The following is a 12,696-nucleotide window of genomic DNA, read 5'->3' on the forward strand; positions in this document are numbered from 1 at the left end:
CGAACATGTGAAAGACTCGACTCCTAGCAGATGCCCAAACCTACCCCCGTCCTGTCTCTCTTGCAGCTGCATCTCCATCCACTGAGCTAGATCCATCCTGGACCTGGCCTCACCCGATTTCCTTTGCCGCTCTGAAATGGATGAAAGGTAGATGTTTGCTTGCCAAGCACTTATGTGACCTTACGGGTCACATTCAATTTGTAAGGCAATAGACTGTGAAATGATCTCACAAAGGGACACTGCTTTCATCAAAAATATATATAAAGTAGGAGTTGTGTCTTGAATTTCTTTTCTCCATTTCTTCTGCTTTAACTTTGGCAAAATGACTCGTAACTCCTAGAACAGTGGTCAGACTTAAAAAATTCCTGTGGAAATTTCAAATGCTTAAAATGTGGGAATCAGCCCATGTCAGTAAAAATATTTCAACAATATAATGGTTACAATCGTTTACTAAATCTTTGAATGACTATTATTTACAATTATTGCTGCCAATAAAAAAAATAGTTGCCAATTATACAGTGATATATTATGCAGTAAGAAAATATTTTATTCACAAATAGTGATTGATAATAATTCCACACCTGGCTTGTCATTTTGGTGTTTAGCTGCCATAAAGAATTGGATCAGTTAGAAGCAGAATTTAGCTCTGAAACACTTTGGCAACTGTGGTTCATGAACTTTTCTGCACAGAAAGGGAAAATGTAAACCAATGTACACTTCTTTCAGTAGATGGATTGCATATTATGAAAGAAAATGTCAAATTTCCAGTGGGCTGTGAGTGTTCCTTCTATCTTCCCAATTAATAATTTGACCAGTGATGACTCCCAGAGTTGTTTACTATTTAATATAATTTTATATTAGTAATATAGTGATTTTTTAAAAGTAAATCATTAACTTAAGAATGGATATTAAGGTAAGAGGCAATTTTAAATCAGCAACCTCTCACGTCATAACTTGCATTTATCAGGGAAAATTGTATGAAATAATTCTTATCTTTAAATCTTCTGATCTTTTTTCAGATGGAGAGCTGTTAAAATTAAATGATGAATCAACACCAGATGAGGAAGAGGTAAAAGAGTCGCATAATGATTTGGGAGAAATGGAAAAATCAGGATGTGAAAACCAAGAGGAAAAGAGCGAAGATTGTCCAACTATATCTGAGCTAGTGTACAATCCAAGTACCAGCGTCCTGCCTACACCTGTGGAAGATGGTGGGATAGATTTGCTTTTCAATAGTCATTCAATTGGGAATCAGAAGGATAATGAAGGCTCATACAATGAGTTAGATGCAACTGATACTACACCTCTGATTAGTGATGAGGAGGAGCTAAAGGAGGTGAAGTGGGTATTTTCTAGGAGTTTTGAATTGTTGACAAGCAACAGACATCTGAATATGCTGGCAAAGAGCTTTGGGAAACTGCTTCTGGTGGGTCTGGGATTGCTGCTGTTTGCTTTCCCACTTCTTTTGGTCTTGCTGGAATCTGACATTGATGCTTCTTTTCTGAGGGAAATCCGGCAAACGCCTGAATTTGAGCAGTTTCACAATGAATACTTCTGTCCACTTAGACAGTGGCTGACATGTAAAATGCACTATGTTCTTGACAAGCTAGGCAGCTCCTGAGGCTGCATCAGTGTGCAGTGGACTAACAGTAACAACAACTTCTCTGAGCAAAACTTATTTCTGCTGTTTTTACTGTTTTTATGTTTTGTACCTTTTTAATGTGGTTTAAAAGTATTTCAGGAAATTTTATTCAGTTTCTTTAAAGTGAAACGTGCTCATGAAATGATTGAATTTAACATCCAAAGTAATAGGTGTGGCATGAAAGAAATATTTTAAATTAATGGAAAGTTTTATCCGGTGTTCAAGAGTATTGTATTCTTGAATGTGCAACATTTTGTCTCCATTCGTTCCCCAGTGACATTGAGATTCAAAAGGCTCTACACATATGAAAATTTGTTTTGTTAAATTGATCTTGTGCATTTTCAAAATTGTATTTGCTGCAAAAGGCATTGTTTTGGGGGTTAGTAGTTTGGTACTTACACATACTGCAGTGATGTCAATATTCTGTTTATTAGAAATTATCAGTTATGTCTGTAATAACTAGAAGTACCAGGTTCATTGGGGATGAATATTTTTGGAGATTTTTTTGCTTGTCCACTGTAGCTTGGAAGGAAGAGTGTCAGAAGCCTTAGAAAGGTATTGGAGATTGCATTTAGACTATGGAAATTCACCTATTATAACTACATTCTCCAACCAACTGAAAGGTTTTCAGGTAGAGGAGACTTGAAATGATGTAGAGAAAAGTAAGAGCTTTCTCTTACTTTTAACTTACTCTTACTCTTTTGGAAGAGTAGGGAAAAGGGAAGTTAATGAAAGGTGATGTCACTTTTGGTCTAGTTTCATAAAATTGTTATGTTGCAATGATCTGAGGTTAGGAATCAAAAGGCATTGGATAACCACCTAAACGCTTTCATTTTCGGCGTGTATGTATGCTTATTCACATCATGAAACAAACTGAAATTTATCAATATAAGAGACATTTAACATTGTGTGATAGTGAATATACCTTGTCAAGTAACTACTCATTTACAATTATGTTGTCAATGTGCAAAATCTTATAATTTTTCTTCATAAAAACATAAGATGGTTCATGGGGAAAATCACTAGAATTAGTTTTCAGTTTTTATGTACAGGCTCGTGTTTAAGGAATTCAATCACAAATAATGAATTTTGGACATAGATACTTTTCAGTGGAACAGATACACAGGATGACAAAGTTAGTAAATTGCAGTCAACAAGTGACAATTGTAAGTTAGAAAGTCAAAAAGAGTTATATTGAAAATAATATAAAATATAGATAATACAATACTCAGATATTAAAATAACTGTTTCTCCAATGTCAATCGAAAAGTCACTTTGCCTCTTGATTGTGCACTCTTGATTAGTTGACTGCCGCCAGTAAATACAATCAGGAACTATCACATAGCCATTGATTTCAAGAGTGTTTACTGGTCATATGTGCCAACAACATTGTATTTGAACAGAGATGTTTTTGGTCAATATGCTTAATTGAACTTTGGGAATACTGCATGTTTGAGAAGCACAATAGTATGATTTTTTTTATTGGTGCAGCACACAATATTTCTCCCTCAATTTAAAATCTGATGTATATGGGAAAAGCAGCAAATGTATTGGGACTACCAGATATTTCCCTTTCAAAACATGAGGAATCCTGTCCCTACACTCATGTGGTGTTAAATGGAGCTGGTGTTTTTCCTCATCCTGTTCCAACATTTTGCTTTTCTAGGGGGTCTATAACAGTTACCACATGTGCACTGATTTTGGGAAATTAGACATTTATGCACAAGAGTTGTAATGTATGAGGATGAGAAAAACAAGTTGCCCATCAATATTTAGTGTTGACTTCTGATTCAAATGGTTAGAATTGTGGATTTAATCTAAATCTTTGAAATTTACATAATTCATTTTCTAACTTAAACATTGAATAATCAGAAGATAAATTTAAAAATTAGGAATTATTTGTTTTAGAGATATAAAACAAAATCATCTCAAGGTGCTTCATTGGAGCATTGTTATGCAAAGTATTATATTGAGCAACGTAAAAAAAGAAAGGACAGATGAACAACTGCCAAATTAATGAGATAGGTTTTACAAAACAACTTTAAAAAGAGGAGATAAGTAGAGAGGTGGAGAATTAAATGAAGAAAATTCCAGAGCTCAAGGCTTAAGTATCTAAAGGCCTCCCTTGGTGGAGCAAAGGGAACTGGAGGAGCAGACAGCTTGTAGGTTTGCAGAAGGCTTAGGAGATAAGGAACGGTAGGACAATTGTGGGATCTGACCATCAGCATGAACTGTAGTAATAAAAGCTGGTCAGTGAGCACAGTGTAACTGATGAAAGTGACCTGATGTAAGTGAGGAGTTAAGGAGTTGGAAGATGGGAAGTTGCCCTTGGGAGCTGAGAGATTTTACAAGCTCACTAATGTAACTTCTCTGGTATATTTAAAATATTTTTAAAATGCACTCATTTGTTTCCTTGCACTTTTGGCTGAAATGCAGTAATTATTTTATGACCATTATTTTATTACTTCATGCTGGCTCGAAGGGCCAAATGGCCTTCTCCTACACCTATTTTCTATGTTTCTACATATAGTTTCAACATTCTTTAAAAGAAAAGAAAGGCAGGATCTTCACAGTGAATGTTGAGGCTCCTGGGAGTGTTGTAGAGCAGAGGGGTCTAGGAGTACAGTTACATAGTTCTCTGAAAGTGGAGTCACAAGTAGATTGGGTGGTAAAGAAGACTTTTGGTACATTGGCCTTCGTCGATCGGGGTATTGCATATAGTTGAGGCATTATGTTATAGTTGGACCAGATATTAGTGAGGCCGCATTTGGAGCATTGTGCTCCGTTTTAGGCACCCTGCAAAAGGAAGGATGTCATGAAAAGCAAGGGTGTAGAGAAGGTTTACGAGGATGTTGCCAGGACTTGAGCATCTAAGCTACAGGGAAAGGTTGGGCAGGTTAGGATTATTCCTTGGAGCTGAGGGGTGAACTTTTCTATTAGATCATGAAGGGAAGCGATAGGGTGAATTCATAGGTCTTTTACCCAGGGTAGGGGAATCAACAACCAGAGGATGTAGGTTTAAGGTGAGAGAGGCAAGAATTAATAGGAACCCGAGAGCAACTTTTTCACTCAGAGGGTGTTGGGTGTATGGAACGAGCTGGCACTTGAGGCAGGTAATATAACAGCATTTAAAAGTCACGGACACGTACATGGATAGGAAAGGTTTAGAGGCTAAATGCGGACAAATGGAAGTCGTTTAGATGGGAGATCTTGGCCCGCATAGGAAATTGGGCCGAAGGGCCTGTTTCTGTGTTGTACGACTCTGAGTCAAAATACAATGAAAAGCAAATAGTAAGTGCTGAAACCAAGTAAATATTTAGGTCTAACAAAGTTGTTCATACCTAACAGAATCTGTCCCTGAACTAGTCTGCAAATTGGGTCATTTAATATTTTTGTACAGACTACTTAGTGTTGGCTGAAAATCTACCTTAATCTACAAACATAATAGATTAATAAATGAGAAATGTATTAGGCAATTGAAATTTCTCCTAATTAAGTTTTACACAATATAGAAGATACTTTAAAATACGAAACCAAGACAATTCTAATCAATATGTGGAGTATTTATCAGTAACTACATTGAACAGTAATTAAAACAAAGGCAACGGTATATTAAAATACAATTTTTAAAATACAGACTGATCAGGAATAACAAAAGAAATCCCTTTAAATTATTAGCAGGATCTTTAGATCCATCTTTAACTTTTTGATCCTGAGCAAATGGTGAGAATTTTAGTAATTGTAGGCTTTTGCGCTACAGCTTGCTTTGCTTCAGCATAACGGTTGAGCAGAGTTAACTTGGGGTTTTTGATACTGATCTTGTTTCACCCATATGCCCTGCCAACGGGAGATTTCATTTTGGCATTAAGCTCCCTCAAAAGCATTTTTCGTAGATGATGTGCTGACATGTCCAGCAGAGGTGATTGGGCTGACTAAGGACACCTCAGTTCATCATGTACCAATATTATTATTGCTAAGAAAGGCAAGAACACTTATGCTTTGAGTCACTGTTCCTGCTTGCGTTAATGGCCATTTTTGCGATTAAAGAGGAGCCAACTCCAAATGGAATTCCCATAAATGCAATGCAAAACTGGGACCACAATGTCATCCTGTCTGAAGTGCTCCCAACAAAATTATGAGAGAATCAAAGCAAATGATTATAAATGTAAATATAAGAACTTATGAAAAAGGAGTTTCCTACTATTTGGCCCTTTCTGCCTGCTCCATCAGTCATTAAGATCATGATTGATTTTCTACACCATTTTCATGCACTCCCCTTATCTCTTGATTCCCTTGATTTCCAAAAATCTATCGATCTCTGTTTTAACTAAACTCAATGAATGACTCTCCGCATGCATGCCTTTGGGAGAGGGAATTCCAAAGATCTCGTCTCTATTGCAGGAAAAATTCCTTCGCCTCAATTTCAAATAACTTACCTCTTATTCTAAGACTCTGACTGCTGCCTCTAGACATATCAGACAAGGACAACATTCTCTTTGCATCCAACCTAATTTCAATGAGATTTCCTCTCATCTAAATGCTGGAGCAGGGGTTTCTGCCTGTTTTTCAGTTGACCTGCTTTAATCGAATGGTTAGCTCACACAATCCAATAATAACAGGTTTTCTGATCTGCAAATCAGTGATTCTTTAAAGAAGTGGAGATGGCGTTCCATTTGTTAAGCATCTTATGACAGACCCAGGGATCTTGGCCTCTCTTTAAAAGCCTACGCTCAAGAGAGTACAAGCCTAGTCTATTCACTCTTTCCTCAGAAAGCTAATCCACACCCTGCAGAAACGCTCTAGTAAATCTTGGCTGACCTCTCTGTGAAAATTTAGGGTAAGGAGACCAAAATGGTACAAAATACTGCGACTCGAAGTGTAACTCGTTAGCCACTGGGAGGAGGTGGTTGCAGAGGATCAAGGAATTGCCTTTTCTGTGGCAGACAACATATCAGTCAATTATAAAGGATGAGGTTACTCAGTACTTGGAAGTTCATGATAAAATAGGCCAAAGTCTGCATGGTTTTGTGAAGGGAAGATCTTGCCTGACGAATCTGCTGGAGATCTTTGAGGAAGTTACTAGCAGGACAGACAGACAGGGGAGGTTGTAGATGTTGTTTACCTAGATTTTCAGAAGGCCTCGATAAGGTGCCGCTGCGAGGGAAGATGAGAGCCCATGGTAACAAAGGGCAGATACTAGCATGGATAGCGGGTTGGCTGGATGGCAGAAGGCAAAGAGTTGCAATAAAAGGCGCTTTTTCAGGTTGGCTGCCAGTGACTCGTGGAGTTCCGCATGGGTTGGTGCTGGGTCCGCTTCTCTTCTAATGATTTGTATAAGGGGTTTGAAGGCTTTGTGGCCAAGTTTGCAGATGATGCTAAGATAGGTGGAGGGGCAGGCAGTGTAGAGGAAGCAAGGACTCTGCAGAAGGACTTGGACTGGTTAGGAGGGTGGGCAGAGAAGTGGCAGATGAAATTCAGTATAGCAAAGTGCAGAATCATGCTTTTTGGAAATAAGAATAAAGACGTAGATTATTTTCTAAATGGAGAGATAATCCAGAAATCGGACGGGCAAAGGAACTAGGGAGTGCTGGTGCAGGACTCCCAAAAAGTTAATTTACAAGTCGCATCGGTAGTAAGGAAGGCAAATTCAATGCTAGTATTTATATCAAGTGGACTGGAATACAAGAACAGATGTAATGCTGAGGCTCTATAAGGTGCTGGTCAAGCCGCATTTGGAGTACTGTGAGCACATTTGGGCCCCATATCTGAGGAAGGATGTGCTGGCTCTGGAGAGGGTCCAGAGGATTACAAGAATGATTCCAGGAATGAGTGGGTGAGCAAATGATGAGTGCTTGACAGCACTGGGCCTCTGCTCACAGGAGTTCTGAAGGTTGAGAGCAGATCTCATTGAAACTTACTGAATAATGAAAGGTATATGTAGATAGAGTGGATGTGGAAAGAATTATTCCACCAGGTGGGAGAGTCTAGGACCAGAGATCATAGCCTCAGGATTAAAGGGCACGCTTTTAGAAAGGTGAGGAGGAACTTTAGTCAGAGGGAAGTTAATCTGTGCAACTCATTGCCAGAGGGCTGAAGAGGCCAAGTCAGTGGATAATTTTAAGGCAGAGATAGACAAATTCTTGATTAGAACGTGTGTCAAGGATTATGGAGGGAAGGCAGGAAAATGGGATTAGGAGGCAGAGATCAGCCAAGATTGAATGGCGGAGTAGACTTGATGGCCCGAATGGCCTAATTCTACTCCTACAACTTGTGAACGTGAACAACAGAGATTTTCCCTCTGTAGATTCTTGCCTCACTTCTTGCAAGGTAGTTGATTACAGGGTCACTAAGGGCCCTTGCATTGTTAGATTGTGAATTTGTACTTGGGGGTCTTCTCTACCAAATGCTAGAACTGCAGCAGGAACACTGTTGCTGTTGATGCTTAGTTATTTTTTCGTTGGGATATGGCCTTTTCAACTTCTTGTCAGTCAGGATGGCAGCAAGGTTGGCTTGAGTAGGTGGCTGCGGATGCTCATGGATACATCCAGGATGCTCATGTCATGGTTCGAGTCACTCTATTCAGAAGTCTTTGATTTGCATACCACAAAGGAGATTACCGGGGGGACAGAGAAAAAAAAATCAATGGTGTGTTCAACACTTCCGTGAAAACTCTTGTGAATCCTTGGTGTCTGACCAATCAATGTGAGGAAAAAAAAGTATTTAGGATGATATTGGGAACATCGAGTCCGTTTCTTAGGAGCAAATGGAACTCGGCATAAATGTCAGAAAGAGCACAGCACCTCACAAGCTACCCATCTGCCAGACATCTTTAGGCACTTCTTGTTCAACCTGTGGAAGAATCTGAGGTTCCTGAATAGAGCTCATCCATCACCAGATTACTCACACAAGCAAGTCATACTTTATCCCCAGGGACTGACTAAGACTAAAGAGATACATTACACAATGTGTGGTCTCGCCTAGGGCCAATAGAACACACAAAGCCATTTTCACTCTTAGAATCAAATCCATGCAGGAAATAGGACAACCTACCATTTGTCTTGCCAAGGACACAAAGTGCTAGAGTAACTCAGTGAGTCAGGCAGCATCTCTGGAGGACATGAATATGTGACTTTTCAGGTTAGGACCCTTCTTCATTCTATCTGTCATTTTGAATTGCTTGTATGCTTGCCTTCAGTGACTTCTGTGCAAGGATGTCTAGATCCCAATCTCACATTTTTTTCTCCATGTTGTGCACGAAAGCATATCATGCCCCATTTTTACATATTATACTGCCATGTTCTTGGGCACATTTAAATTGTCTGTATTCCCATTAAGCCTCTTAACATCCTTGGCCTCCTCCTCAATTCCATCTCATTATGCATCATCAGCAAACCTGGAAATCTGACATTCAGTGTTAGTCAAACCGTTGATATAGATCATGAATATTTGGACCAAGCCTGATCCCTGCCATACCCTACCAGACACAGTCATGGAGGGAATATTTTGCAACAATGATTGATTTTTCTGATTCCCAATCTCTACACTAAATCAAAAATATCTTCAGTTCTACTCAAGCTAGCCTTTGGAATAATATCATGAAGTTGCCCTTTATAATTAAATACTATAAAGTGCTCTTCTATATTCTTATTTTTGTTCCTATTATTTTCAATAAGTCAGTCACTTTTCCTTTTAACTTCTCATTCTCAACACGCAAATTATTTTCAGTCATAATTATTTAAAATTCCCTGGTTCCTGGAATAATCTTCACTGTTTTTCTTCAAATCTTTGTGACCAGTTCTATATTTTTTCTTGACCATGGTAACACAATTCTAACTCTGTTTATATTCTTTTGCAATATAAGTTCATATTTTACACCTTTGTTTATATGCTGCACATTTAATTTGCCTTGTGATTGCTGTCCCGTGTTTTATACTTGTAAGAGTCTGTCAATTATTATATTTGATCCTTTTACTTGATACAACTTGTTCTTAAATCCTTAATATTAAGGATTATATATAAAGGGCAACTTCATGATATATTATTTTAGTGCCTTATACATTTGCATCTATCAGGTTTTTGTGTACACTTGTAAATTGATATCTATTGCTTCCTAAAATTATATTTTATGATATTTTTTTATTACAGCATTCATTAATTACAATAATATTTCACATGATATAAAAATATTTGATTGAAGTGGCCAATTTCCAAAGTTGCTTTAGGGAGGTTACTGCTGTTACATTGGTACATTTCAGTTTGCTAATAAATGTATCAGTATTTGAATGATGTCAGCTATAGTTCCTACCCCTCATTGTAGAGCTGTGCAATCAGATGAAGTGGTTAGTCTGTCCACCAGGATGCTATTCATATGTTGAATGGAAAAAATATTCATCCCATTAAGTTGCATTACCCTATCTTTTTAAAAGTCTTTATGGAAATTGCAGTTGTTGTTTACAATCTATTTGTATACTTCAGAAATCTGTGCTCATATACTTATCGATTTAGATTCCTTAAACTTATTTAACTGATTTAATCAAGAATACTTTTGGAAATTGTACACTGAATAAATGTACTTAAAGGCAAGTGAGCTTCCCAGGGCACCAAATTCACAGAAGCACAGTTAACAACACTATTAAATGATAATATTCTGTAGATTGAAATAACTTGTGGAGATGAGTAACTGTGTGTTGCATTTAAATGTTGACCAATGCATCATCACTTGATTTGCACTCCAGTGCACATGCATTTTCATTTCCAAATGTGCTATTTTATTAATTAACTTTTTACTTAGTGATTAATTGCATGCAAAGAACCAGAGTGTCTTCCTGTTTTGAAAACAGTGTTGTTGGGTATAACTTCAATAGGAGACTATAAGAACAACAAGAGAAAGGGATTAAATGGTTTTTAAAAATCCACCATTTTTCTGGAAATACCATTGATCTCAGCCTTATATTCAGTAATAGGACATTGGATCCATTTTACCTTGCAATATAACTGGAATATTGTCTCATTATTATTTTGATTTTTGGTCATTATAAAATTACTAAATATATTGAGCAAAATCATTTTGTCACACCATCAAAAATATGAAAGATTTTATGGCATTGATAAAATTTTTATCAAAGTAAATTCCACTGTGAAGCTAAAAACAAACCATTTAAAAACCACTGTTGCTGCTGACTCACTATAGTCTCTAGCAATTTCTGTTTCTATGCAGCAATTTTATATAAAATGTTCTTTAGATCTTTTCATTGTAGGCTCTTTGTGTATTTCAGCACCATTTCTAAACCAGCACAGTTCTCTACGCAGATACACTGCATAGAAATTCGTTTTCTGTACATACATTAAAACAGTAAATAAGCGAATGGATCCATTCATCATGTTATTTAAATTGGCTAATTTATACTAAACTAAATTGGATGATGCATTATGAGAGCTGAGCTGGTAAAATGTACAAATCTTTTTTATCGTTTAATTGTTTGGAGAGTTGGTTTTACAGATGCACTTCTCAATCCATTGAATTGTATTTTGAAAGTAACCAATTATATCATTCAATTAACTACTAAAATCAAAAATATACAGTTCATCATTTTCAATATTGATTAAGGTATCAACAATAAAATAACCAAAATATAGTTAATTTAATTATAGTTAAATTAGTAAATGAACATTAGAGCATAAACAAGTTAGTTTCATACTCTTCAAAAGCCTATTATATTATTTAGACTGAGAAGCTGCCAAACAGCTCAATGTACTGATAGGAATGGACTCAGGCTAATTATGATCATATTATAATGAAAGATTAATGATGTGTTGCATTTAGTAAAATAATGGAAAAGTTTTTTCATTGATCTGATCCATTTGTCAGATTCAATAGTATTTCATAAATTCTTTATATTAAACTGATATTTTTATAATTAGGTTGCTAAAACTATGCTAATTCCTACTGACAGAACTAAATTTCAGTAGATACGATGGGTAAGATAAATAATTTAAAAAAAATTAAAATGTTAAATTATTTTAGAAACATTTAACAGCAGACAATAGATACTTCCTATATCATTGCATGCACGCTGGCACACAACAAAATGGCATTTCTTCGGGAAACTGAAGGGAATAGAATGTTATTCACAATGAATTCTGCTCCTTTGTGTCAGTTGTTAACAATGAAATTCTAAAGTATACCAAAAAATGTTTTAAAATGTCTCATTTCATTATTGCATTCATCATAAATTGTTTCCCATTAAACCTTGTCAGATTTTCATTGTTTTCATTCACCGACTTACATCATTAATGAAAGTTAGATGAACTATGTAGACAATACAGGGAGATAATTTTAGTGCATTTGTTGAGAATTGATGTCGATAGCAGAGGTAGAATGTATAGTCTGTGTCACATTGTGGTATTCTTGCTGTGATATTATGTGTAAGTAGGAGAGTTCACTAACTGTTGTTTGGCCTACCTTTATAAACACAACTCTGAGAAAAATGAGATATTTGTCACAATAAGCTCAATCACACAGGGAATACTGCAGTAACCTTATGTTATTAAGTGTTGAGAAGGTTGGCATTTCAAATTTAAATGTTAAATAATGCCTGGATTGTTTTATATGTTATAACCATAACAAGTCACCAATAAAAGTGCATCTGAACAAAGTCTTTTCATAGATCTTTTACATTTTGAAGAATTTGTGTCTACTCTGTTATCGTAATATTGAAATACATAGTATCGTAATTAATATCGTAATTAATATCATTAATTACGTAATTAATATCGTAACATTAATATTGTAATTCATATCGTAATCTTGTGCTTTCATATTCCTGTATATACCATTGGTTATGGACCCAAATTTTCAGATGTCATGAATGTCAATTTACAGTAAGCCATTTAAAAAAAATGTTGCCTGCTAAAAGAATATCAATAACTAAGTTGCAGCTGGTTGGCTGCCATCTGTTGGCAACAGCTTCTCATTGCAGCAACCAGGGCACACCATGTCAGAGATAGCCCCTTGAATCATCCATCTGCCATCCTCTCCACATCTTAAAACAATT

General features: G+C 36.4%; 1 protein-coding gene across 2 annotated transcripts in view; it reads left to right on the forward strand.

Moving 5' to 3' along the window:
• Positions 1-12,289, forward strand: part of frmd3 (FERM domain containing 3) — a 150,482-nt gene extending 138,193 nt beyond the window's left edge. For both annotated transcript variants that reach the window (XM_078396200.1, XM_078396201.1), the window contains one exon: positions 1,020-12,289. In XM_078396200.1, coding sequence (XP_078252326.1) covers positions 1,020-1,621 — 602 coding nt within the window. In that variant the 3' untranslated portion in view covers positions 1,622-12,289. The remainder of the gene's footprint in view (positions 1-1,019) is intronic.
• The last annotated feature ends 407 nt before the right edge of the window (positions 12,290-12,696 follow it).

This window comes from Rhinoraja longicauda, chromosome 3, assembly GCF_053455715.1.
Source record: "Rhinoraja longicauda isolate Sanriku21f chromosome 3, sRhiLon1.1, whole genome shotgun sequence".
Lineage (NCBI taxonomy): Eukaryota > Metazoa > Chordata > Chondrichthyes > Rajiformes > Arhynchobatidae > Rhinoraja > Rhinoraja longicauda.